Source organism: Alosa pseudoharengus, unplaced genomic scaffold (assembly GCF_046254945.1).
Source record: "Alosa pseudoharengus isolate Yale_2024_CS ecotype anadromous, Long Island Sound unplaced genomic scaffold, YU_APseudo_1.1 YU_APseudo_1.1_scf_22, whole genome shotgun sequence".
Lineage (NCBI taxonomy): Eukaryota > Metazoa > Chordata > Actinopteri > Clupeiformes > Clupeidae > Alosa > Alosa pseudoharengus.
Window position 1 is genome coordinate 28,889,572 of NW_027468680.1, and position 27,700 is coordinate 28,917,271.

Sequence of the window (27,700 nt, forward strand, 5' to 3'; positions counted from 1 at the left end):
GCTGAGATGAAGGTATCCACTTCCTACACACATCTATCAAAAAATTGCAATCAAAAAAGTCATACCAGCAAGATTTCAATAACTTCACAATTTATTTACTTTCTTGGCTTTTGTCCATTCAGTTAGACTGACATTGTTGGCTTTTCTATAAGCAGAACTTATTCAGAGTCTGGCAAACTAGCAACTGGATACCAAATGGCTTGGGAGCAAACACCAATTAGAAAAGTCCTGGCATGTAACCTGGATTTAAAGGGGGCGTTGTTCTTAAACAGTTCTAAATTCTTTTTACCATTGAATTAGATGTTACCGACACTAATCTATAGATTTCTTTTAGATTATAGATGAACTTATCTATAGATTTCCTTAAATCAACCCATTACTCTGAAACATAATTTAAACACACAAACTGGTTTCTGTTGCATCCTGCTGCATCAGCTGTAAGGGTCGTTAAGTAGAGCGTTAACACAAGTGGGTGGCAAAGCTTGGGCTCTTTCCTACTAGAATGTTTAAAGAAAAAAATGCCACCGGAAATATGTTAAAGTAACAAGATTAGAACTGATATCCTTGAGCATGTGGGAACTAGTGTATCTGTACTGTAGACCGTAGGGAAAGGAAACTGATTCATGTGTTCTGGGAGGAGTACACTAGTGACTCATTGGGGCATGCACATACATGTGAAGGAATTCTTCTAAATAACCTATTTTATACGGACACACAGGACTCAGTTGCATGGCAACTACAAAATACAAAGGCAAAACGTATGGCTATGATCATGACAGTATCTTTACCTCATTAATGATTCAGATTGAAACAAAAAGAGTGCCATGTTTGACAGGTCATCAGTAAAACATCTATCAGTCTTGCTATCTCGACAACTATGTAGTAGACCATGTTACAGCCGTCATACACATGTCAGATTATGTAAACAGGGCATTGAAGAGACATCTTTGACATTGGTTTTTAAAAAAGACATAGCAAAAACAAGTCCCTTTTCCAGAGCTATCTTCCCATGGGATTATGAAAGGCAAAGTAGGAGTACAACTAGTGCTAAGCACTGGCTACACATTGATGCCATTGTATTCACATGGTCTTGGGTAAGAGATATAAACAAAGGGTTAACCTTGAAGCTTTAAAGCACAGTGCAACGGACAAAATGTGTACTCATTCAGATCCATACAAACACACAAAACTCACATATACATAAATATATGTAAATAGATATGTAAATAATGACAGTGCACAAGGGTCAGAGATAGTTGATTACTAAAACGGTCAGCCTTGCAGGAAAGATAAGTGTGTCTAAACCAATACTGTACATAAATAGGCCATGAGTTATTAATTTAATCACTTAATTAATTAATGAGGCCATGTTGGTATTAATTTATTCATAATAACCCATTTGTTGTTCTGTAATACTTCAAATACTTCTTTCTGTTCACTGCAGAAGTCCCTTTTCAAATCCAGTTTCCTCAGTTTTTTCCAAAGTTACATCACATGTCCTCTAGGCTGTGGCTAATGCCCTTAAGTGACACATAAGGCTTTCGGCTTCCCTTTGAAAGGGCAGAGAACACTGACCATGCAGTTAAGCCAACCACACGCTGCAAATATACTCAAACTCATTGCCACACTATCTGACAAAACAAGACATACCACAAATCTCCTGCATCATGACAAGACTTTGTATGTTTGGGATGAAGGTCTGTGCTTTGTCATGACTAGGTCTGTGCAACCATGTCATGACTATTGCCATTTTAGTCACCTAATAGATTTTGACTTACTGTAACATTGGCAAAGTGTCAGAAAATAAATTGTAACCTCCTGCAATGCAACACATTTTCCTCACATGGGAGGAAAAAAAAGTGTTTGAAGAATCCCTTTCTGGTGAGGTAGTTAGTAGAAGTGAACCAAAACAGAAGGACAGAACGGTGTTATGAGAACTTCGTGGGCTTACTTGAGTCTCTGGTTTTTCAATTCTAGCGTTCATCGCTCCCCCTCCAAGCAAACCGAGACACTTAGTGCGGAGACTCAAGCCCAGGAAAGAGAGCATGGCACTGCGGTGAAGGTCCTCGTGTGAGGATGTCAACCAGCACACAGTCCTGCACTCAACCAGTCCCCTGGGGGTGCGTTCGGTGCGGACTAGGCTGGGGAGAGGCAGTGGGGTGCTGGCTACCTGGCGCTGGTCCGGCCCTGGCGCTGCTTGGTGGGCCGGTCCTGGTGCTCGGCCAGCCACTGGCGGCAGATGTTCTCCATGACCGAGTCCCCGGAGCTCTCGGCCGCCTGAAGGACCTCCTGCACCAGGGGCCCCGCCCGGCCCGGCTCCAGCTTCACCGCCAGCAGATAGGCAGCACGCAGCTTACTGCACTGCAGGTAGGCCTTAATCTGAGAAAGAGAGAGAGAGAGAGAGAGAGAGAAAGAAAGAAAGAGAGAGAGAGAGAGAGATAAGAATTCAGTAATGAAATGGAGAAGATAAGAGGCATCTTATTTTGGAAAATTTGGAAAAAGCAGCAAGAGAAACTTGTTGGACTCTCACCTTGTTTTCTGTGCTTTTACACTCAAGAATCAGAGCCTCAAGTTCTTTGGCCTAAGACGACAAAACAAAACACATGAATGTATTCAGTTAGCACACTCAGCTCCCACTGCCTCCCACGTCTGCATAGAGGCGGTCGGGACTCACGTCAGCAGGGGCTTTGTCCGCCAGGGAGATGCAGCTGAGCACGATGGCATCGCAGTCGTTCTTGGTGGCTGCGCCCGACTCGCCCACACACTTCAGCAGCTGCCGCACGGCAACATACTGCCGCTGGCGCACCAGGCGCTGACCGGCGCGCGTGTACACGGCCAAAGCCTCCAGCTGGAAGTCCTGAACAAGCAGGTGAGAACAGGGACGGGAGAAGGCACATGTGACTGTCCAGAACTATTCCTTCATATTCATTGGGGTTTCAAGGCTTTTAACTTGCAATGGCTAGGACGGCCAACTGTGGAGATGAAACATGCAGTGTTTACCTGGATGACTCTGTATGCAATGCCAAATCCCTCTTCAATATTCTTTCCACCAAGCATCACCTGCAGAACAGATTATTCACCAGCACGAATTGAGCAGTCATTTTTGGCCATTTGACAACAACAGTGATTAGCTCGGAAAACATTTGAAGAAAGCAGAAAATCCCTGACTGTGGCTCACCTTACAGGCCACATCGATCTTCATGGGCCCTCCCCCGAACAGAGTTGGCGGCACGCTAGCTTTGGGGAGGGGAGTCCCAGAGGACTTGGAGGGGGAGGAGGTCTCACAGCGGTGCAGGAAGCGAGTGACCTCCAGCTGGAGCTCAATGGTGTTCATGTGCCTGAGGATAGAGGAGGAGGAGGAAGAGGGCCGTAGTATTAAATGTACGAGTAACTTGCATGGATTTCTTTCAGAAGAGCTATCCAGCCTTGGTGTGTGTAACAGTAGCCATGCAGAAATGAAATAAATACAAGTGTGAAGGATAATCACAGTATAATGTGTCATTAATATACTATACCATTGTTAGACCAATGTACTAGAAATGATAAAGAACAAAAAGTCTAAAATGGCACGTTATACCAGCCTCTATATCTCCATTGACCATTTCCAGTCACCTGTGTCTTTAACACCCTCCCTCACCTGGACACGTCGCTGGAGGACATCTTCTTGCGGAAGCTGCTGGCGACGGACTTCTTGCGGCTGGTGCCGCGGCTCTGCTGCTCCTGTAGGTAGGTCCTCAGGTGCTCCTTGGCCCGGACCAGCCAGCGCTGCTGCTCGCCCAGCTGCAGGTAGGACTGGGCGCCGTGCGTGAAGAAGCGGATGCAGGTCATGGCAGCACGCACATGGTCCTGGAACGGCCAGAGAATTCCACAATTAGCTTTTTAAAAATATATACCGGTACAGCTATTGTTTTTTTTATTCTAAACAATAGCTATTGTTTTTTTTCCACAGTAATTTCCTGTGTATAAGCCGTATTATGTATAAACCGCAGGACAGTATTTTATGCAAGTTAAAAAACCTAAACCATATTAATACCATATTAACTGCCCCTGTGCATAATTAATTTGCAAAAACAATGTATAAACCACGGCTAATACCAGTTGGGAAATTATGGTAATCTCCATCAACACAACCCTTACTGGTATTAACAGTCTTATGCCCTGGTTCAAAGTGAAACCCAACCTACAGCAGAACTTCTGAAGTACACAGCTCTGGGTCCCAATATGATCGATAGTGAAAGAAAACAAACAGTATCAGTCAGCAGCATAGCTCTCAAGGGGATCAAAACCCCAAATGTCCATGGCAACACGGACACAGCTCTTACTGCACTGCTCTCTGAGTACACTATTGGTGTGTCCACTCCAGCATGTTGTGTGAGCTGACCGTCATGAACTGCTGGAGCTGGTAGAGTGTGTGGAAGTGGCTGCGGCGCTGCAGGTGCTGGCAGGCGGCGATGAGGTAGCGGCTGCAGCCCTCCAGGGTGGGGTCAACGGCCTCCAGCTGGCCCTGCAGCACCCCCAGCCGGCCACGCTCCAGACTGGGCGTCAGCACCGCCTCCAGGAACACCTCATCCTGACACTCCTGACCACACAGCAGGACCGAGGGAGGGAGAGACACATTTGTATCAACAAATCTCTATGTAGCACCAGATGCACTGGGTTTTATTCCCCACACATAACAGTGGGGATTTCTAACAGAATGCTCAATAAAGTAACAAAATATATAAATATAATAACACTTATAACACTTGTAACATTTGTGGCATACGGTCATTTGTTGCTAAAAGTGTGTGACATTGCTGCAGTCTAGCTAGTCTAAAAAGCACATCAGTAACATTGTTCGTCCTACAGACTCATAGCAGATGGTCCACAAAGCAGTGTTTGCCCACCTACACACTACATGACTCTGCTCTCCATTATGGTTGATTACTGAAATCATTACCTAACCTATGTCAACTCAATTCAATTCTTTATTGCCATGTCAACACAGCTGATTGGAATTTGTCTTGGTGCCAAAAAAAAGCAATACATACACAGAAACATACAGTACATAAAAGACAATCACATGGACAATCATTCAAACCAGTAAAACGCTGTAAGACCTTGTGCTATTTTAACTTCCCATAAAGAGTGTGAAGTGTGTCAAAGTCAAGGTGAAGTTTAGGGTCGGGTCGGGTCGGGTCGGGTCGGGTCAAGTCAAGTCAAGTCTATTTATATAGTGCATTACATACACAGGGGTCATTCAACGTGCTTTACAGAAACAAAAGCAAAGAGCAATAAAAGCAGGAAAAGGAAACAAAGAAAAGAAACAGTGCAACTGCAGCCATAACTTCTGTTCATTTCTAAAGATGTATTTATCCTACTTAATTGTGTAATCTAGGTGATCTAGGTGGCTGAGCAGCTGGGCTGACCTCACCTTACTGATCAGGTACGTGAGGGCCTCCTTCATGCCATCGTGGCGCATGTAGAAGCTGACCAAGGCCAGGTGTGTGCCGTAGGTCTGCAGGTAGTGCAGACTCTCCTGGTAGTTGCGGCAGTTGTGGATGCGGCCCTCCAGGCGCTCCAGGGGGTTGGGCTCAGCCAGGGCCTCCTCCAGCTCCCGCAGGGACGCCAGGATGTCCTCCTCAGAGTGCTGAGGCTGCAGCACACATTACACACACAGGTGAACACACACACACATACATACAACTCTGCTCACTCATACACACAGACACACAAACACACAAACACACAAACACACAAACACACACAGACACAACTATGCTCACTTATTCCTTCACTCGTACACACACAGACACAGAACATGAGTACAAGCCCACCCACACTAACTCATAACACACACGTACGCACAAACACACTCACATACTGAACAGGAGCACTAACACAGTGACATATTGGCATAAATCCACAAACATCACTAATCCTGCTTTATGCTGTGAGATGACGACATGCAAGACTATAGCTACACAGTAGCCGTTGACCTACTAGACTGAGCAGTGGGCCTCCAGCCTGAGTAACAGCATACAGTGGGGAATTGCATAATACCTTTGCCTGATTAAATCTGCTGTGATCCGCTTCACACCTCCGATTCTGATTCCCGCCCCCTACCCTGCATCTTTCAGCTGAAGTTACATAAGGTGGCATTCAGGGAGAGTGCTACCCAGTTTATCGTGGCTGAGCTATGAATAGTCTGGGGAGCCAAGCGCTTCCATCTGAAAGGTGTCTGGCAGACAGGGACAGATTTAGAGCACCAGACAAAGGCCCCCTGCAAAGAGACATTTTGTTCCGGGAGCAGCCCAAGGCAGAGGCTTCGGGTTGCCCTTTAACAAGACCGATGCGAACAGCACTGCCGCTGTTCGTCGAAGAGACGCGCTGCTAGGAGACGTAGGGGCCTGCTAATGAATCAGACCATTTCACGCTCTCTTTTTTTTTTCAACCTCAGAGACGGTTCTCTGAAGCTTCGCCACCTCCCACACACACAGACGCAGACACAGAAGGGAAGGAGCATTCATCCTCTGTGCGCTTGGACGGACTGAGGCAGTAGCCAGTATGTCCAGCATCATAGTGTGTCCCACACAAACAAGAGAAGCAACACAAAGCAGGCCAGCTCACAATGTAACCTTCAAATAATCTCACCAAAGATTATAAAAACAACATGGCATTTACTGTGTTTCTTTATGACAAAAATAAAGTGAGAAGTGAGAATATTCGAGGAAATAATTCAATTCATGCAAATCTACCTTTTTTGTTTCATAACCTCACTATAAAAAAAGAAACCTGGACCACAGGGAGAGAAGGGAGATGGGCTGCTGCTGCTGTTACCATGGGGACGGAGGTTGGGCGGATGTTGGCCTCGAGGTGCTGCAGGATCTCCTGGAGGATCCGCGGGCCCTGGGTGTGCTGGCCACGGTCCACCGGCGGCTTCAGGCAGCGGGCAAACTTCTCGCGCGCCCCGCTCAAGAAGCCCGCCTTCAGGCACGCCATGCCCCACGCATGCCACACGCCCGCCGGGTCCAGCCCACTCTTGGTGGACACCTGTCAGGGAACTTGCATTAGTGACATGCTGTTAAGCTTTACAATGCAAAGAAATCATATTATGTCTTATTTATATATCATATATTTAATAATGTTATTATTAATAAATATGTTAATTTTTAATAGCACATGCATTCTGACTATGCAGCAAAAACATACTTTTCATGTATAATACTAATGAGTAACTGGGTTAATGAGTAAAGGACACACAGTCCTTTGAGTGATGTACAGGCATTCAGACTCCTGGTACTTCCATCACCATGTCTGCCCTGTCTGACCCCTACCACTCCTCTGTCTGCCTCACCTCCACGGCCAGCTGGTAATATTCGGACTCCAGCAGCTGGTTCCGTAGCCGGGACACAGCAGCCGCCTCCAGGATGTCATCCAGAGAGGGGATGTCCTTGTAGTTGGCCTTCACCAAGATGGTCAGCACGTCCACTTTACTGATATAGCTGTGTGAGTAGGCAAGGATAAAAACACAAAAGCAGTGTGATTTTCAGATCATCTTTAGATCCTGCTCATCTCCAACTCCACTCTCTAAATGTACGTGTTTGCAAATGTAATATCCTCTACTGCTGCCCATTCATTTGACAAATGATCAGTTTAATATTTATTATATTATAGCTACACATTTTCCCAAATGTAACACCATAGCGGTCTTTGTAAAATGACAGCAGTCGTTTCCTGATGACCTGCCTGCCCGGAGTGTGAGTGTATGAGTGTGTGTGTGTGCATCTTCCTGTCTGTGTCCGTGTGTGAGGATACCAACCTGTCACAGAGGGCCAGGTCCTGAGTCTGGCCCGTCTTGACGAACATGACCTTGGCGCTGAAGACCAGCTGGCGCATGACATCGGTGATGAGCCGGGCGTCCACCTCGAGGTTGGTGAGCGTGCGTGAGAGCGAGCGGCAGTGGCCTATCAGCTGGTGCCCACAGGCGGCTGGGTCGCTGTGCAGCGAGAGGATGGACACACAGAGGGATGCGCTCGGAGCCTGGAGGGACACAGGAAGGGACAGAGGACGGGACAGAGGACGATGAGTTGGGAGAGGAACACCCGATAGCACCACCCAAAGGCAGGGACATAACACATGACAAGAACATAAAGGCACCCTGGTTCTCTTGGAGTAAACGACACAGAGAACAACGGATACTGTACCTGCTCGTAGTAGAACTCGCTCAGTAGTTTCTTGTTGTCTGCAGGGTTGATGCTGAGCCTGAAACGCCTCTCGGGGACCTCAGGGAGATGCACAGCCCCCTCTAATGCACCCTGGGCTGCAGCAGGACTACTGGCTACTGCACACAGACAGCCAGTCAGTTAACATCACGCATATGCAGAGATGCCCCCTTTTTCATACTTTCAAACAATTGCTCCCTGTACACACATCAATGGCACAGTAACCTGCAAACTGAAGTTAACAGTTGAAAATGATCTACTTAAAGCAACACCAAAGAGTTTTTTGTAAATAAAATGTTTCCATAATCGTTTCAGTGGTTCATCAACTCGTAACAGGGTGAACGGCAATTCTGCATTCGCTTCGCGGCCCTCTATCGGCTATAACCGCACTATGTAAGTTTGCCAGATCGGGTAGCAGATCTGTAGTTCGATGGAATGAGACGTAAGAAACTACAAATTTGACTTGCATCTGATGTCGCAAATACATCATACTTTTATAAGTCATGGTGTTTTTCATGGCAATAACAAGGTACTGTAAATAACAAAGCACAAGTTATAAGACCAAATGATTACTTACATTCTGCCTGCTCCAGTTCATCGTCTAAACTGTAAATAAAGTCATAAAGACAACAATCAACAAGATACATCTTAATGTCAGGGTATATCTGTTGTTCCTCACAGTTATATTCACTTAGTTTAGTGCAGTAAAGCTGCCTTACTCAGGGTGAAAGAAGCTGTAACACTGATCGCACACTCGCACTTCCTCCTCCTCATCACAGCCCTCTACTGCCATCCGGTGGCTGGAGCAGGAATGGCATACCAGCCTCCCACACCTGCGGCAGTGGTGGCGCCTGTTGAACTAGAGAGTGGGAGAAGCCAAAGGGCTCATTAACCGCAACAAAACACCAGCATCAGCCTACACTGCCCTTCTATACTTATGACAGAAGACATCACCGAAATAACCACAGTTCAACACCTTCCTTCAGCCTCCTATAGATCATCCCACAAGCTGTGGTGGAAGTAGAAGCGATACTCTCAGATGCTATAATTATAGTGTGAGTGCAGTCGTGGGATGAGCTCCTCTCTGCTGCGTCAGCCCCACTCACCATGGTGAAGCGCTCGCGCTGGCAGACCATGCAGACGGGCTGCTGGTGGTCGGGGATCCAGTCCTTGCGGACGGGGGGCTTGGTTGGCGGGGTGAAGGGGTTGGCGGGGGTCGGCATCTTCCTGCTGCTGGATCTGCGCTCCCCGCCGCCGCCGCTGGAGGGGGTGTGCATGGGTGTGCTGCCTGAGAGGGGGACCGCAACAGTGAAGTGACCAACAAGGTCATCAAGACAGGCAACTCACTTGACCAAGCCATCAACATAGCCCAACACAATTGCATTTACAGACAGTCCTTGCATGTATTGCGGCATTGACAGAACAGCAATTACATAGAAAACTGCAGTACTGACAGAACAGCAGTTGAAAAGCAGCAAAACTGAGAATTGCCGCACAGCACAGAATATAGTGGCAAAGTAGAGGACCGCTGGGTTGTGGTAATGTGTTCAAAATGCAGAAAACAGGGGTCAACTACGGTTTCAACTGACCAGCAGAGGGAGGTGGGGTTACACTGGGAGAGGAATGAAAGGTCTCTAGGGCGGGGCACTGCAGATAGGCATCCTGTAGACTGATGATGGAGTCTGTAGAGAATGAGAAGAGATGTTTAGCATTGGCACTCATCTCCACTGGTTTATGAATCTCCACAAAAAGCGCTCACAGACCTACAGACCACTGATGGCCAATCAAGCTCCTAAGGAGGCACAGGACCACCGCAGAACTGCAAATGTGATTACGTTTGTTTGCCTCAACACACAACTGTCTTAAATCTTTCCCGATTTGATTAAATCTGACAGTCTTGTGGGTTTGAAGAGAAACGTATTTGGCAATGTTCATGTATTCTGAGGCTATACTTCCATTTGGAGTGGGTGGAGGAGGAGGAGGAGGACGACGACGACCCACCTGCGCGTGACCTTTCCCTGGGGGCACAGGAGAATTCCAGAGCTTTCTGGCTGTAGTTGGACAGCAGTGTGTCGATGTCCTCGTTGCTGAAGCCAGCCTCCTGGCCCAGCAGAAGATTCCGAAGGGTGTGTACGGCCACGTCGGCCCACTCCACCTTCAGGTTCATCAGCAGCTGCTCCAGCATGAGCAGAGGGGACGAGAGCAGCGGGAAGTAGTCCTGCCGTGACGCCTCCGGCAACGTCAGCAGCACCTGAGAGAGAGAGAGAGAGTAAAAGCGTGGGCGGGGGGGGGGGGGGGGGGGGGGTTTGAGAAATTGATCGACAAAACAACGACAACAGCACAGAAGAAGACAAATGTGTCTGAACAAATGTTGATGTGTGTCCTCAATACAGGAGCCCATATAAAACTAAACTCAATTCCAGTCTCAATCAAACCCACCCCCATCTTTTCATTTGAAAGCAAGAATTCAGGTGAAGTAATGCACATGCACAATGCACAAGGCTGAAGTGTGTATGAAGGTAATGCAGTCAGCTGTGGTGAAGAGGCTAAGTGTGTATGAAGGTAATGCAGTCAGCTGTGGTGAAGATGCTAAGTGTGTATGAAGGTAAAGCAGTCAGCTGTGGTGAAGATGCTAAGTGTGTATGAAGGTAAAGCAGTCAGCTGTGGTGAAGAGGCTAAGTGTGTATGAAGGTAATGCAGTCAGCTGTGGTGAAGATGCTAAGTGTGTATGAAGGTAATGCAGTCAGCTGTGGTGAAGAGGCTAAGTGTGTATGAAGGTAATGCAGTCAGCTGTGGTGAAGATGCTAAGTGTGTATGAAGGTAAAGCAGTCAGCTGTGGTGAAGATGTGCAGAGCAGGAGGGAGGGTCAGACCTTGGAGCCCAGGTGGAGAGCGTGGATGTGCCTACGGCGGGCGGGAGACACGCGGCTCTCAAAGTGCACAGTGAGGTAGTCGGCCAGGAAGTGACAGGCAGCCAATGTGGGCTGGCGGTCCAGAGCACGCTCACACACCTCCAGGCCCTGAGACGGGTCGGACAAGCACTCCAGCAGCTGAGGAGCAGAGTTAGGACAGGACAGGGGGTCAGCTCACAAACAGCTCATTACCAAAACCACAGAAGGAAGAAAGGTCTTTCAGAGGTCACATTACATTTTGAGCAGAACTTCACCAAATACAGACAAAACATACAAAGTTGAGTGTTCCAACAAATGCTAAAACCAAAGCTATGCATTCAATTAGGCCTGAGGACTAGCTGAGAACAGCTAGACTTGTGCTTGGGAAACCCACAATACATTCGCTTTCAATTTGTATAATTTGCGACCCCAATTAGGAAGCCACTTCCTCTTCTTGCTAAACTGATAAAACATCAATGTCCAAAAGATACTTTACAATTGTACATACACTGCAAATTAACTCTCTATGTTGGCTTTCAAAAGCTTGTCAGTCACAGCCCTAAAAGGAGCTACCACACTTTATCAGCATATGACACACATAGGGTATTAAGGTTTATGAAAAATAAATTAATAAAAAAATAAATAAAAAAAAATATTTGACAGCTCATTGACGCACCTGGCAGGCCTCGTCGGTCAGTCCCTTCTCCAACAGGTGGAGCAGGTGTTGGGTCTGCAGCTGGAGTCGGGACTGCTCTGACACTGGATAGAGCTGCACCCACTGAGCACACAGCTCAAACTCCTGAACACAAACACAAAGTGTCTACTAAGTGCTAAGTACATTTCTTCTCCAAGTACACCATATAATAATTAATTTCACGAGTTCTTTTACTTGGAGAATGAGAACAGTATACTGTCAAAAAATTACTTTAGGAGGCAATGCTGTACTTGGTCACTGCTACTGATGATATAAGTGTTGATTATAGAATGTGTACTTGTGTGTGTGTGTGTGTGTGTGTGTTGACACTCACCCTGGTCTCCAGCAGCAGAGTCATCACAGCCTCCGAATCCTTCTGCGACTCTTCTCTCAGCTCCTGCCAGGTCTCCCATGGCAACGGGGGCTGTAAGCCCAGCATCTAAAGTACACATAGCAATGAGGAAGGAGTCGTGTCTTGGATTAATGCTAACTCTGATCTAAACAACCGGATCTAAAGGACAGACATACTTTGCCTCATTCAAAGCCACAAACAGTGAAAAGGGTTTGTGGATAGAATTCTATAAAAAATTAAAGACTGAAGGAGCTCCACATTTTATAAATCCTTAACCACATGGTACATTTGTATATTCACTATTTACAGTACAGTATTTACCTATTTATAACAAGACAGAATAGGAGTGCTTACAGTATGGTACATGTCCATCTCCTGCTTTTTTTGCTGCAGTTGTTCTTGCAACGAAGTGTCCATGTTGGATTTACTGAGGCAGTATTCTAGCAGCTCCCGACAGGCACCCAAGGGCCACTGGTCTAGCACCTGCAGAGCCACCCGAGCCTGCAGGTTGGTGTCCCGCACCCGAAACAAATGCTCCCAGCCCCGCTCACCAGCTAATAGTGAAAAAAAGTGTTAAGAGTTGGAATCAAGGGTAAAAGTACAGCAGAAAAATCATGTTGTTTTTGCTCATTTAATTTCATTTACCAATCAATTATGATTTTAGTCATTGTATCCATCATAACAGAAATATAAAAAAAATCTCATATCACATATAACAACCCACATCAAGGAGACCATGTTCTGATGTTCTGGGATTCTGTGGAGAGATCTGGCGCTTGGCTCTCCTGCTCACTCACCTTCCTGTGCAGCACAGGCCAGCAGCTGGTCCCTGAGCGCCCCCTGCTGGTCGCCTCCCTGCCCGTAGAGCTCCAGGAGGGTAAGGGCTCGCTCCAGCTCCCCTCCGCTCAGCGCCTGCTGGAAGGCCTCCGCCACCAGAGCCTGGGCTGCTGCGCTCTGGGGCCCCGAGAGGACCAGTGCTACCAGCGGCATCCCACAGAGCTCAGCCCCGAGACCCTCTCGATTTCCCTCAGCCTCCAGGCCTGGTGGAGGGGCCCCCAGTACCGGCTCGGCCATGGTGTGCAGGTAGGCTCTGAGGACAGGGAAGTCCTGCAGCAGCGCCTGGGTCTCACGGGAGATCTGCTCGGCGTCCAGCGGGGCCTCCTTGCGCCCGCCGGAGCGGAAGTAGGAGGGCAGGCCGGACCAACCGGAGGACGGGCGCACCACACCACTGCGCGTGGCACTGAGGCACGCCAGAATGGCCAGCAGGGGCGAGCGTGACTTCAGGAAGGCCAGAGCGGACGGCGTGAGCAAGAAGGACGAAGAGGGTGAGGAGGAGGACGATGACAACGACAATGACGAGGCGGAGGAGGAGGAGTTGAAAGAGTTGGAAGGAGAGGTGGAGAGGAGGTTGCCGGAGGAGGTGCGGGTGTCTTCAGTGGAGCACTCGGAGGACTCCTGGGAGTGGAGCTCAGCGCCGAGCGAAGGGGGCAGGTCCAGGACGAGGTTGTGCTTGCGGGCGTGTTCCTGGAGCAGTGCTGCGATTCGTGCTGAGCTGAAAGTCCCCCCCTCGTCACTCCCATTCCGCCTGCGGGTGTCCCAGAGGAGGAGCGGCTCGCAACAGTGCTGCACCATCACTTGCTCAACACTCAGACCCAAGCCCTCCTGCTGCAGCAGAGACGACAATCTACACATGCAGAAGACAAGCAGCTCTACATTAAAACTCCTCTAATGAAATGTCAGCAACCAAATCCATGTTTTATTTGATGTAAATGACGCGCTAAGGGGACAGAAGTCCAACATGAAACTCTGTATCGGTATGAATGTGTGTGTATGTGTGTGTGTGTCCATACAGTGTGTGTGTGTGTCCATACAGTATACGCGTGTGTGTGTGTGTGTGTGTGTGTAAGGGGTTGCTTGAGTGTATACCTTTCTGCAGAAACCTGGCGCTCAAACAGCAGGTACGAGAGCAGCTGTGATGGGGACTGCTGAAGCACCAGCAATGGGTTCCCCAGCTTCACCTCTGCAGTCTGGTCTGCTGGAAATGCACAGAACAAGTCAGCTTCACAAGTTTGCAATTTCCACCTCTACATAGCCAAACACAACAGCTGATACAGTACATAAAAACATGCAAACTCCTTTTCTGGCATCTCAACAATGCTATAGTCACCCTTTTTGCAGTTTTGTTCCAGCATGTATTGATAGACCTGGTGTGCATGTCCGAGCTTACCTTCTGATCCCATGCTCCGTACCAGGACCGAGGCCAGCGTGTTGACATAGTCCAGGAAGGTGCGCACGTAGTCAGGGCGGCTGGTGGCGCCGTCGGGCTCAAAGGGGCAGAGCTGGTCCAGCACCCGTAGCAGCTGCTTCATGGCCGAGCGCACAGGGTGGGCATCGAGCTCCGCCTGCTTCAGGCTGGCCTGCTCCACCAGTGCCGTCAGCAGAGTAGCACAAGACTGACCCTCAGCTGAAAGGGAGCCCCAGAAGGAGGGAGGTCAGATTCAAGGCTTAGACAACAGCAACAGAATGCACATGCAGAAGGAGAGGGTGTTCCTCTGTCCACACCTTGTGGGCTGATTTCAAAATCAGTCTGGTATATGCTGCAATGTGAATAAGGGGTCCAAGGCCAAGTTTAACTGACTTCCATACTGTACTAATCTTCAGAATGTTCCATAGTAACAAGAATATGTAACAGAGTAACAGAGTATTGGATTAATCAATATAAAGCAAGAAAGTAGCAGACCTCTGGCAAGTGAAAGAGGCATGATTCTCACTCCATAGATGCACCCTCTTTGTAAGTCTAACATTTGAAATGTCTATGTCATAAGATTGCAGATCGACCTATCAAGCAGGTTAGGTGGGGTCAAGCTCTGGGTGAAGGAATTGGTCTGAAAGTTCCCCAACTTGGTGTTTGCTAGGATACAGAGGTAAGCTGCGGGTAGTCTCTGACCTGTGGCGTCGGCAGCAGCGCTGAGGACCTGGGCGATCTGCTCGAGCCGCTGGCCCAGGCTCAGGCGACTGGAGATGGCCTCCTCCGTCAGGGTCGGGTGGCAGGAGAGCAGAACCTCCTGGGCACTGCAGCCAAATGGGCTCCCCAGAGTGGCCTCCTCCCCAGCGCCCTCTACAGGTTGGAGGAGGGGGGGGGTAAGAGAGAGAGAGAGAGAGAGAGAAAAAGGTAGAGGTCTTTATTCTCTTGCTGGATTCACAGATCAGATCTCTCACTTAAACAGCTTCAGTCTAATCTCTGCAGCTTCTCTGTCTATGTGTCTGATTTGATAACCAATACAGCACTACCGATCTGCCGGATGCTCACCTCCTTTAGCAGGGCCTTTCCCAGTGGCCGTGCGGTTCAGGATCTTACTCATCTGCTGCAGCACTGCAGGGAAGCCTCTAATCCCATCAGCATGAGGCACTTTGGGGTCTAACCTTAGTCCTGCAGGAACATAGGATATGGACATGAAGAAATGTTCAAATTACATATTTTCATGATGAGGAGTAAGCACTTTTATCTACATTTAGCTAAATTAAACTTCTAGGTTAGGAGTCCCATAAATATCCTTATTACAAGGCTCTTCAGAGTGCTGCAGAAAGTTCCATTCACATAAATGGGCCTTCCCAACGTTCAGGCCTATGTTAAATCTATATAATCACCGGCAAAGTATATAATCACCGCTGTCAATGGCAACGGGTTGATTAACGTCTTTCATATCCCTCCACAAGACGTCCGTTCGCTTATTGCAATGGAATTTCATTGAAAGAGAAAGTAAGCTAGTAAGACGTTGCCACACAACACCTGAAACTGTCAAGTTCTATCTGTGTGGCAAACTATTTGTTTTGTCAGCGGAAGACACGAAACGGTAGCAAAATCATTTTTAAAGACCCATTGTGTTAGGTTTCTTTTCTCGTTTTGGCAAGTAGCCGTGTAATAAGCGGGATAATGTATTGTCCGCTTCAGGTCGAAGCAAAACCCCTCCGCTGCGCGTCAGGGTTCTGTTTTCTGATAATTACCAGCGGACAATACATTATCCCTTACTTAAACATACACCTTCCAGCTTCAACAGTACTGTATGAGAGGCACGTCTTTACCTCTTGCCTCTAGGCTGGCGTTGAGCCGGCGCTCAGCCGTCTCCAGTAGTTGCCGCGAGCTCTTCCACAGTTGGCTGTGGCACACGGCCAGGTCGAAGGCCGCCATGGCGGGCGGGCTCAGCTCCTCCAGCAGCCGGCGGACGGGCGAGGAGGGGTCCGGAGAGCCCGTGGGGCCACGCAACTGGGAGAGCCAGTAGTCCTCCTCCAGAGCAGGGATAGGCCGCTGAGGAGAACTGGTGAGCCGCTCGGCCACATCAGAGATAGAGTAGAAAGCCATACCTGTAGAGAGGAGGGAGGGAGGGAGGGAGAGAAGACAGAGTAACGAGAGTGAAAGATTACATAATAGACATTCTTGATATCCAAATCATGTTGCTTAGTTTTTTCTCTCCAAGTGCCAACAGTAAACATGACGGAATTCAACAGTGAATACAGAATGGGACAGTGTACTACGTGTGTTACGGATGCTAAGTACCAGCAGCAGCAGCGCTCCCAATGGCCTGCAGGGTGGACCGTCCACTGCTCCCCAGCCGGCTCCTCCCCTGGGCGGCCACCACAGTGGCCACGGCCCCCAGCCCCTCAGAGGAGGAGGAGGAGGAGGAGAGAGACTGGCTCTCGATCTTCTGCTCCACCTGGGCCAGCTCCTGCAGCACCTCCCGGTAGCGTTCCATGAACACCAGCTCCCCGGCACAGCTGGACGACTCCAGGTTAAACATCAGCATCACCTGCAGTGGCAGACACACATGGAAGAGGGTGCATGCATCAGATCTGTAGCTAGTTAAAAAGAGAATGTCAGCTTTGGTACACCCAATGTATTTTCAGGCATGCATTTTTAATTTTCGCCTGCAGGTATCAAGTCATTACCAAAGTAATCACTCTGTATGTACACAGATCAGTAGTTTCCACAGGCTCATAATCTCACTCTTACTATTCCACATGACTCTTTAAAAACACACACTCACACAGATACTTCACAGCCCCCTCAACTAACCTCGGTCCCATTTGAATCACTACAGCCTGGTCTCCCCTAGTGCACTTCACCTGACTCCACTCATCTCTTCCCCAAGCCACTCCAAACCACTTCACAATCCCCCACCCCCACACCCTCACCCATCCTTCTCAGAGTTCCCTTCCAATGTTTGCTTCCTGCTTTGTCGCCAGACTGGTTTTGTCAGAAGAAGCAATCTAAGCCAGGATCTAACACTGTATCCTAACTGCATGCGATGTGAGCAAGCAACATTTTGAGCAGAACTTTTAACTCCTCTTACCTGATGTGCTTCTGTGAAGTTGCCCCTGCGGATGCAGGACACCAGCAAGGACTCAGGGGGGGCCAGCATGGCAGGCACTAGCCAGCTATAGGGACAAGCATCTTGCTCTGAACGACCAGAGACCGCCCCTCCTCCTCCATCTAAAATTCATAACCACATTAACCTTGTACTGTTATCACTGTAATGACCTACAATGAGTTAATGCTTTTTGTTCAATATATTTAATATCATTATATTTAATATAAAAATATTCTCATTAAAGTAATTCAGATGAATTGCTGTTGAAAAGATAAGTGATATGTTCAACTCTGTAACCATTTTGATAAAAAGGAAGCATTAGATCCCACAGAGACTGTAGGAAGAAGTTTCAAGGCATTTCTGGGTAAGGAGGTGGTATTCGCTCATCTACAACAGCTCATGCATTGTGACGGGTGCATCAGACTGGCGACCCTCTCAGAACACAGAGTCTGATAGATGTTGACCGGTGGGAAATGAGGCGTGAGCTTGGCTGCTCACCAGAGGTGCTGGTGCTGAAGTCTCCATTCTGCTTGTCGGTGGGGAGGTGGTGTCGCTCGGGGCGATGGCGCCCCGGCCTCCGTCGCCTCCTGCTGGTGGAGGAGTTGCTGCTGCCGCGTCTCATGGACAGAGCGGGACTGGCCTGGGGAGAGGACATCTGCAGCAAGTCTAAGCATAGAACAGAACAGAACAGCACATCTTCAAGAATCTTTCGCAAATCTTGTCAAAGTTGTTTGGTGTAAGGTGGCCATAAGGTGCTTTCACACTGCCCCAGCAAACGCTCTTTATTTTCAAAATCCCACAATCCACCACATCCACCACATCTCCCTCTCTCACGGCTCTCTGATGAACAGACACAAGCCCCCCGCAGCAGCATCTCTGTCCCCGGGCCTCACCTCCGTCTCCACTGCTCTGGTTCTTGGTGACCACCTGCAGCCGCCACTGGGCCTCGGCCGTGCGCTTGGACAGCCTCTGCAGGCGCACCTCGAACGTCTCGGCCGTCACCGAGCAGCCCAAGCTCTCGGCGGCGATGGCGGCCTGCTCATCCTGGGCCGGCGCGGGGGAGTTCAGGCCCTCCAGCCCCTCCCTGATTAGCCGCAAGAAGCCCTCCATGGTACGCACGTCTGCCAGGAAGCCCCTGCAGCCCCGAGTCAGGTGGCCCAGGTCCAGGTGAGCATGGCTGGGCTCGCCAACACCCCGCTGGGCACCCCCCTTGGCTCTCTCCTGTGGGCAGTCTGGGGCACCAGCATCTGGCTTCTCTCGGCTCTCCGTGCTCTCGCCGGTGACTTTGATTGTCGCGTTCCCGGGTTCTGCATCTCCGGGAGTCGGGCCAGAGTGTTTCTGTTCCGTGACAGAGGCCAGGTCAGTGCTGGAGAGGAACAGTAGTGAAAAGATGTTCTCCAGGAGTTCCAGACGGAACAGGGCAGGAACCGCCTCCAGGTACAGCTGGCATTCTGACAGGTGCTGTTGAAAGAGCTTCTGGGCATCTGGAGGACGAGAGGGGAAAATGTCAGTACACATCACAACGATCACACATCTTTTACTGCCATTCCAAAATCTGCAGGAGCAGGAGTGAAATTCAGTACTCAGTGACAACTCAGAGACACACATGTGTATCTATTTTCATTTGTTAAACCTTATTTTCTACATATTTTCTGCTTTATATACATTGTACAGGTGTTAATTTCACCTCTTTCATTACTGTGTACTACCAAAAAAGACATGCAGGCAAAGTACTATAGATTGTCCTTCAATCTTCTCTTTAAGAAGACGGTACCTTCTGAATTGGACGTCTCGCTTTCCTCTGGACACCCAGGGCTCTTGTGCTGTCGTGCTGTTAGCCCACACTCCTTGCAGTCAGTGTGTGTGTGAGCGTTCACACAGATGGCATAGAGCGCGTACTTCATGGCGCAGAAGCCCTGGAAGAGAGTGATGTTGCGCTGGAGAGCAAGGCTGCGGGCATCCCCCAGATCAGAGAACTCTGTCATGGAAGACCAGAGAGAGTCAGGATTGATCAACATGGAAAGAGAGAGCCAGAAAGAAAGAAAGAAAGAAAGAAAGAAAGAAAGATGGATTCTCAGTTGATGAAAGAGGAATATAACAATATGTTTAGAGGAAGCAGAAACAAGTTTGAGAGGGCAGTGCTGTTGTGTTGTTCTTGCACCTGTCTGGCCGGAGGGGCAGAGGCTCTGCAGCAGGTCCAGCACCTGGCGCTCGTCGTACTGGGCCAGCGGGGTGAGGGAGTGCAGCAGGTACAGCGCAGAATGCTGCCCAAGCATCAGCAGCTGGGCCTGGAGGGCCTCCTCACTCATACCCCTACACACACACACACACGCACGGACACACACACACACGCGCACGCACGAACACACACGCACAAACACACACGCACACATATATACCCCCAGCACACAGGAACACAACGTTACAGATCTGAGTGAAAACATTTTGCAATAACCTAAAGATTCAATTTGTGTCTTTAACATACCATGCTCAACATGTGCTTCTCTGTTAAAACTTTCAATCAGACTGAAACTTGTGACTTTAAATTGGACATCAAACATAAACCTGACCCAAGCCTCTAATAAACGGAACTCTATTAGGACTGGGCAACAGCCACAGAGAGAGTGAGTGGGCGAGGGCTAACGTTAGCTTGGCCGTACTCACGGGTTGTTTTTGGCACACCACTCCAGCACCCCGAGCTGAGAGGCCAGGCTGTCAGCAAACTGGCTCAGGACCGCGTCACTGACCGAGGGCTGAGGAAGAGTTAACATCCATATTAGAGCCTAATCCACTCATTCACAACAGTATGGAACTCAGTCTCCAAAGGGGCCGCAGCCACTAAAGAGTCAGATATGGCTATGAGCATGGCATGCTGCATAGGATCGTTGTGAGAATGAATGGAGCTCAGGGCAATTAGCCCGACCACCCCTGGAGTGATCATGTGAGCAAATGTTAGCTTTGCCAAAAGTCTGAGTTACCACGGGAGAAAAAGCCCTCCACTGATTTGATGAAGTGGGGTGGTGCATTTTGGCACAATGCTGGCTCTGTTAACATGGTGACTATGGTTTGAGGGTTGCTCTCTCAACCATTAGCACTGAAGTATCTGCTCAACAATGAACTGTTTGCACAGCCTGATGTTTTACTGTACATAAGCAAGGTCATAAGGCTTTCAGCTTCCTGAAACAGATGGCTTCAAACTGCATGTGACACAAATCTCTGAGAAAAATGTTATTGTGTTTGGCAAACAAGAAAAAAAGGGGGTTGGGGGGCAACTCCATTAATGGCTATGGATTTAGAATGGGATGTCACTGAAGTTGCTGTGGGTAATGGCAGGCGTCCCAATGTTTTTGTCTATACAGTGTTTTGTATAGAATATTTGTGTAAGTGCTGTAAATATCGGTGGTCATGTGAGAGTATCTGAGGTGCGGTGCCGCATGTCTGACCTGCTGGTGGTGGAGGACCTGTAGCAGGGTGCGGGCAGAGGCCACGTTGGGACAGTGAGGCCAGCCCAGCAGCAGCAGCAGCCGCGCCAGAGGCTGGAACTCGCCTCGCAACATCTCCTCCAGACGCCCAAACTCCTGCCTCTTCACCAGGTCCAGGCCCGTCACCTGGTGCAGGAGAGGGGGAAGTACAGCAGAGACAACAGAGGATGATGGAGAACTTAACACAAGGAAGTTACACAACAGATTACTTTTGATTAAAAACTATTTAGGTCAATGATAAGCCATTAGCTGCTTGTGTTAATAGCTACATACAGCATCTATCTGGTGTGACTGGCAAAGATTAAAATGAGTCTGACAGTCAGTTTGGTGACACAACCGGAAAGAAATGGTTACGTAACACAACAGTGTGACTACATGAGAGATGCTATCAACGGTAATCACATTTTGATTTCCACACAATCTCAGAGGGGGATATTGACTCTTAGCTTACCAGCACTTGTTCGAGGAAGTGCTTGCCACTGCTAAGACATTCAAAATAGATGGCCTTCCAGGCAGTGGGTCTCTCACCATGACAACATAACCCCAGCATTAACTTCTCAGCTTCGGGTAATTCCTCTGTTTGGAGGTGGGGGGGTGGGGGTTAGGTTGGGGGGGGGGGGGCACAACACACCTATTGTCACAAACATGAACAGTCAGAGCATGTAGCAGTCATAATAACCGCATGCAGAATTGTGAGGAAGCAGCTGGGCAACAATTACTGCACTGCATTTCTCACTTCCTGAACTGTCAAATAAGCCTGGCACAGAAGCCCAAGTCACAGAAATGATCAAAAGGTATTTTCCATCATGCAAAACAGCATGGAGGTGGAAAACTAGACTAAAACTATGCCTTGGCAGAATGTGAACATTCAAATCATGCTGTGTAAGAACATGTGATTGCATGGCTTAAAATGGAAGGCATCTGAAGTGTGAAACATATGAGTATTCAGCATGCTCTCATGCGCTGTGTGTTTATTTATATATATATATATATATATATATATATGATGGTAATTTTGTGTGTGTGTGTGTGTTTATATATATGTGTGTATGTGTGTGTGTGTGTGTGTGTGTGTATCTTCAAATGTCTCACCCTCAGTGTGTGGGGCCTCTCTCAGTATCTGCTCCCTGAGTAGCCTCAGACTAGCGGCGCTGTAGAGCGTCACCAGTGTGTGGTCCTTGGGCCTCAGCAGTGAGCTCAGCACACGGCCCTCGTTAAGTGGCCCCTCCTTGGCCCTCCACAGCGCCTCCCAGAGGCCCTCCAGCTCGGCCTTGGGCCTCTCCGCACTCCAGGGCATCAAGGCCAGGACCGAGGCCACCTCCTCTGCCCAGGGCTCTGTGGGGGGCTCCTGGAGCTTCTCCAGAAGGTGCTGGATGAAGACGTCCTGTAGTGAGTAGTCCCACAGGCTGCCACTGGCCTCGCTGGAGCCCCGGAGGAGGAAGGTGACTAGGGCCTCAGCTAGCCGGGGTTTCCCCTGCTTCAGCAGGTCCCGCACGCACGCCTGGACCCCAGTGCTGGGAACCAACATCTTCCTGTCTGCTCGCGAGTCCCAAAAAGCCTGCTGGAACTCCTAAAGCGGGGAGACAGGGGGTGAGAAATTGTGGAACTTTGTATGATTGTACCTCATCACATTGTTGACTGACAGATGTCCAGATATCCTGAATAAATTTTCATTTAGTGCCTGCTTGCTCCACTGAAATGCAATTTCTGCAAGCTCTCAAAACAAGGTTACACAAATACTCGTAAGGGAAATTGTATTTGTAATATGACTGTATCAGTCACCCAGGGCCCTAATTCAAACGCTGGGCAAAGGGCCAAGTCAGTCTATGAACTCTATGAGTGTATGAACTAACGGCATCATGTGGCATGAGACAGCATTTATCTGACCCAGCGATGTTTGTGCTTAGGATGTTTATCATGGTATTTGTATAGCTATTAAGCAAACATTGGTTAGACTTTGCCCAGCATTTAAATGAGGGCCACCAGTCTTCCACAGAGCACCAGTGCACCAGAGAGTGGTGCTTCTGACCTTGAGCACCTCCTCTGGGACATCATCTCCCAGTTCTTCCAGCACCAGCATGAACTCCAGCTCCGTCCTGACAGCGTCTGGGACCTGCGCCAATACAGACACAAAGCATCATGTGACACCATGGCCAAACCACAAGAGCTGAATGACAACAAGCAGTTCCGCTATAAGCATTCCTGCTGCAGATACATTTTTACTTCCCCCATTCCTGACCAGTGATTTTTACCCCATGTTGTGTCGAAACAATAGCAATGCCATACTGTATAGGCACACCATTATGATACAATATCTACTTGTTAGATCATCTTATCTCATAACAGCATAATAGTAATACACTGCATATATATATATATATATATATATATATATATATAAATATATGCCCATCTCTTCTTTCTTTCTTTCTTTCCTTCTTCCTTCCTCCCTTTCTCCATCCATCAAAGAGAACAAATACAAAAGGCCGCTTATAGTTTAGGCGTTCTAGTCATGCAGCTCATAATAGTATTATATGGTGATCAGATATAGAGATTCTTATTGCGACGCATGAAACTGTCTTTAAAGGGCAGACTTATCACCGCAGAATTAAATCCTTCAGCTGCATGGTTTTCAGGACCAATATGAGAAAAGATTTCAAATACATGATTTTAGAAGATGATAAAGTAAGCAATATGCTTATTGAGATCATGCATTGAGTCCAACATATCCCACATGCTCTCAAGGACTGAAAGGATTTCACTGTTTGCTCCCTGTCAAAAGGCATGCGACTCACTTTCCACTGCTAAAACATCATAATGCATTTATGCAACATTACGCAAAAAAAGTTGCCAGCTTCAATTACTACTAGTTGCTACTAATTGCTCATTTAATTAGCAGCCAACCAGCATTTCATCCACACTGAAGAGGATCAGTCACTCACACACTCTCTCACACACACACACACACACACACACACACACACACACACACACACACACACACACACACACACACACACACACACACACACACACACACACACACACACACACACACACACACACACACACACACACACACACACACACACACACACACACACACACACTAATATAATGCACTGAATAGGTTAAGTTGATGATGGGAAAGTAGGTCAGAGAGGTATTCATTCAAGTCATAAGAATCTGGATGTATGCTGGTGGACGACGTGATCAGAGCACATTCCAAATTCTTGGCCCCTCATTACTGGTCACAGTTACTGTGACATTATTAGTTTACCACATGCATAGATAGGGTAAGTTAGCAGAGCTGTAACCTACCTTCTCTTTAGTCCAATCCTCCAGAACCAGCATCCAGAACCAGGCCAGCTTATGAGGGCTCCCCATCTTTCCCCACCTATAGCACATACACAAACCACCAGTACTCAGTACTCATAGAGCCTCAAACTCATATCATCAATTTATCAACACTTCTAAAAACTTTGGTCAAAAGCAGTCTCTAATTTAACTTGCAAACTGGTCCAAAAGGTGTCCAATTACTGATATTATTGTATGCATATAATTTACAATACCTGCATGTGAATAAGCAAATGACCATTTAATAGAACCCACCAACATCCTTCTCGTGCTTAGATTGAGGTAAATGAAAAAGTATCGATGGTATTTTACTAACACGTGCCATGGCCTTCCTCATACAGTATATCAAGATAAGGATTACTAAAAATGGGTTATTGAGGTACTCACGCCAGTGGGTAGGGGTGGTTGACCATGGCCCAGATGATGTCCCGCAGCTCCTGGGCCACCCCGCCGGGGGCCTGTCCCAGCTGAGGCACGCAGGCGGCCGCCAGCTCCCACTCGCCATGCTTGAGGCAGCGCTTGAAGAAGCCAAACAGCTCCTCCAGAGAGTTCTCCTCCTCACGGCCGAACGGGAACATGCTTCCCTCGCCCCTCTCCTCAAGCGGAGCAACAGAGGAAAGAGCCCCACACTACAGCACCAAGAGGGGAACTCCACAGGCTCTCCTCATCCGGAGAGGGAGGGTGATCATTCATTGGTAGTAACTTATGGAGGAGGATAACAGTTGGTTCTTATTAGATCGTGAGATTAAAATCAGTAGTGATAAGGTATGAAGTTGCACAAGACGTGAAGTGTCTTCAGCACATGAAACTGATGACATAAAACATCAAACTAGACACAATAGTAAGTCATCTGAATGAAATAACAGAGGAACTGTTAACAATAATTTGGTCACCATATAGCATTTTGGCAGACTGGTCTGACTTCTTTATCAGAAATAACTGGTTCTTTGAGTGTTAAAATATGTAAACAAATCGAAAAAAAAACTTTCAATTGGATGATGTAGCCAACAGGGTTCACAGCGCATATGTCCTAGGCTATACGAACATGGAACTGATGTCAAAGTAGGCTACAAGAAAAGTTCACCTGTCACCAAAACAAACGTCCACTTATGCACTTGACCATGTTGCCCATCGCGCTTTAGGCTACAGGGTGTGATATTCAGCTACTGTAATCTACCGGTATGGTCAGTCATTGATTCGTGGAAAGTTTGTCAAGAGCCCGGGTGCTTCTATCAATAATAGTTACAACGTTCAATAGCCTACAGTAAAATGTATGCTATTGGGTAGCCTTCTCCGGTCCCTAAAATACAGTGAAGAACAACATGGACATCATGTTCTGTTAAGGGGAGATAGGAGATAGGTGAATGACATCTTGCCTAAAATGACAAAACACGTCCATCCAACCCACAGCTTAGCTACGAATAACTTTGCATACCGTTAGTAATATCTTAAAGCATCGAAAGTAAAGAAACGAGAACTCACTGTCCTTAATCGAAGGTGTTTAGCCAATTTCACGAAGTTTCGGTCAACGCCTGAAATGATTCCTGTAACGTATCGCTTGTTATGTCTTCACTGTAGCCATGCACAAGCCTGGTCATGTGACTAAATCAGCTGATGTAGGAGTGGTTCAAAGGTCGTCTGCGCTCAATTGAGAGGGAGCAGAGTCTACCGCTCATAATTCCATTTTCACGTGAGAATAATAATTTCTTGCCATTTCAAGTCAGCGGACACACAAAGTCTTAGCAGATGTGCAGTATGAACAAGCACACGTTTGACTAAATTGTCCCAAATGCACTTTTGTGCACTTGAAATTGCAGCAAGTTGTTGTGTGTTTTTGCGTTCAATACCCAATCACTTGATTGATTGTGATCGCTTGATTGATCTTTTTAGCGCAAACATAACAGCTGTGCAATTCGCTGAATTTGACAAAAAGTTGAAAGCATTATTTTATATTAATTATTTATTTTTATAAATTATATTTAACAATGTGTGTAACCTATATGTGTCCGTGTCTGGGTGACAGATGTCATTTTAAAAGGCTGAGAACACGCTGGAGAACAATTTTGCAATTATGTAAGCAAGCACATAATTTAATCTTAAAATTCTATATAGTACCCCTCCAGAATTATTGGCTAAAAACACGTCTAAAAATAATATTTTGGTGATTTATTGTCATGGACGGATTATGAACTTTTGGGCCCCTGGGCCCAGATGTATTAAGGGCCCCCCACTAATTGTCGCACCTCCCCCCAGAATTGTTTTTATTTGTTTGATGTCATTTCCTGTATTCTGGTGCATTGGGGATGGCCAATACTTTAATTCAATCAGATTCATAGCCTACATCCTGATTTGTTGATATTGAGGCAATGATTCCATGCAAAGGCTTGGGCTTCAGGGCCCCCTGACCCCTTGGGCCCGGGCCCGGTAGGCCCGTGCAGTAATCCATCCCTGTTTATTGTATTCTCACAATGAATAGCAATGAGGGAAAATCCTTGAAGGGAAGCGCATTTATTCTGAGAAAAAGAAAAAAATCTCATAAAGAAATAACAATTTTTTTTTTTACAAAACCATAGAAAAATCTTATGTACAAAACATAACAGAAGCATTTCCCTATCTAATTTCAACTTATTTAAATTAATCAGAGTGTCTGTGAACTTTCAGAAGTAGTTCATGACTTTCCTTTTCACTAAGGTATGGAAATAAATGGTAAGATAGGGAAACATCCATAACAACTGTTGGAGAGTTACAGAAAAAGGTATCATCCTTGGGTCACTAATTTATTATATTATACAATATTTATAGGGCATGCCAGGTAAAAGCTTGTCCAGTCATTTAATTAAGATTCAAGATTGTCTTTATTACATCTCATGGCCTTTCTGATGCATCTCCTGTTGTATAAGTCCTGGATGGAGGGCAGATTACATCCACAGATGCCTTGTGCTGTACGCGCAACTCTTTGTAGTGCTTTTAGTTTGGTTGCAGTGCAGCTTCCAAACCATGTTGCAGTGCAGCTTCCAAACCATGCATCGATGCCTCCATCATCAGGATGCTCTTTGTAGTGCCTCTGTAAAAGGCCTTCAGGATCTTGGATCGCATACCAAACTTCCTTAGTCGTCTGAGGTGGAAGAGACGCTGTTGGGATTTTTTTACAATCTATGATCATCCCAGGTAACTTGGAGTTTTTGACCCTTTCCACAGCATTGCCGTTGATGGTAATGTTTAATAGGCTAATAACAATTAATGGGCCACCTATCCTTCATGCATAACTCAATTTTAAAAGCTTTAAAAGAAAAATGCTGACTCATGCCCTCATGTTGACTTCTTTCAGTTTAAGGCGTTTTACATTCACCTGGTT

General features: G+C 47.4%; 1 protein-coding gene across 3 annotated transcripts; it reads right to left on the minus strand.

Moving 5' to 3' along the window:
• Positions 1–79: 79 nt before the first annotated feature.
• zfyve26 (zinc finger, FYVE domain containing 26) lies at positions 80–25,911 on the minus strand. Of its 3 annotated transcripts, none has more exons than XM_076299608.1 (41): positions 25,828–25,911; positions 24,733–25,047; positions 24,310–24,385; positions 23,018–23,101; positions 22,081–22,558; positions 21,440–21,564; positions 20,950–21,114; positions 20,171–20,259; positions 19,668–19,819; positions 19,281–19,484; positions 18,400–18,990; positions 18,005–18,172; positions 17,489–17,628; positions 16,696–16,945; positions 16,224–16,502; positions 15,451–15,570; positions 15,088–15,258; positions 14,368–14,604; positions 14,067–14,172; positions 12,938–13,824; positions 12,495–12,694; positions 12,123–12,227; positions 11,771–11,893; positions 11,077–11,253; positions 10,206–10,455; positions 9,794–9,886; positions 9,311–9,492; positions 8,924–9,063; positions 8,782–8,810; positions 8,187–8,323; positions 7,802–8,022; positions 7,337–7,484; positions 6,820–7,032; positions 5,414–5,635; positions 4,382–4,579; positions 3,638–3,846; positions 3,179–3,338; positions 3,001–3,060; positions 2,675–2,857; positions 2,531–2,581; positions 80–2,379 (listed from the first exon to the last, which is right to left on the minus strand). In XM_076299608.1, the coding sequence occupies exons 2-41, from the start codon at positions 24,921–24,923 to the stop codon at positions 2,167–2,169; spliced, it is 7,827 nt and encodes a 2,608-aa protein (XP_076155723.1). In that variant the 5' UTR covers positions 24,924–25,047; positions 25,828–25,911; the 3' UTR covers positions 80–2,166. The 3 variants fall into 3 exon arrangements, with proteins under 3 accessions (XP_076155723.1, XP_076155724.1, XP_076155722.1); XM_076299609.1 differs by having other exon boundaries at positions 8,187–8,320; positions 14,067–14,175; XM_076299607.1 differs by having other exon boundaries at positions 14,067–14,175.
• Positions 25,912–27,700: the final 1,789 nt, after the last annotated feature.

Bases quoted from the DNA above. Each gene is read 5' to 3' on its own strand.
- zfyve26 (XM_076299607.1), bottom strand. From the start codon at position 24,923: ATGTTCCCGTTCGGCCGTGAGGAGGAGAACTCTCTGGAGGAGCTGTTT. The intron at 20,260-20,949 runs GTCAGACATGCG...ACTCTTCCTCAG, and splicing joins AGGTCCTCCACCACCAGCAG to CCCTCGGTCAGTGACGCGGT. The intron at 2,582-2,674 runs GTGAGTCCCGAC...TTGTCGTCTTAG, and splicing joins CGGACAAAGCCCCTGCTGAC to GCCAAAGAACTTGAGGCTCT.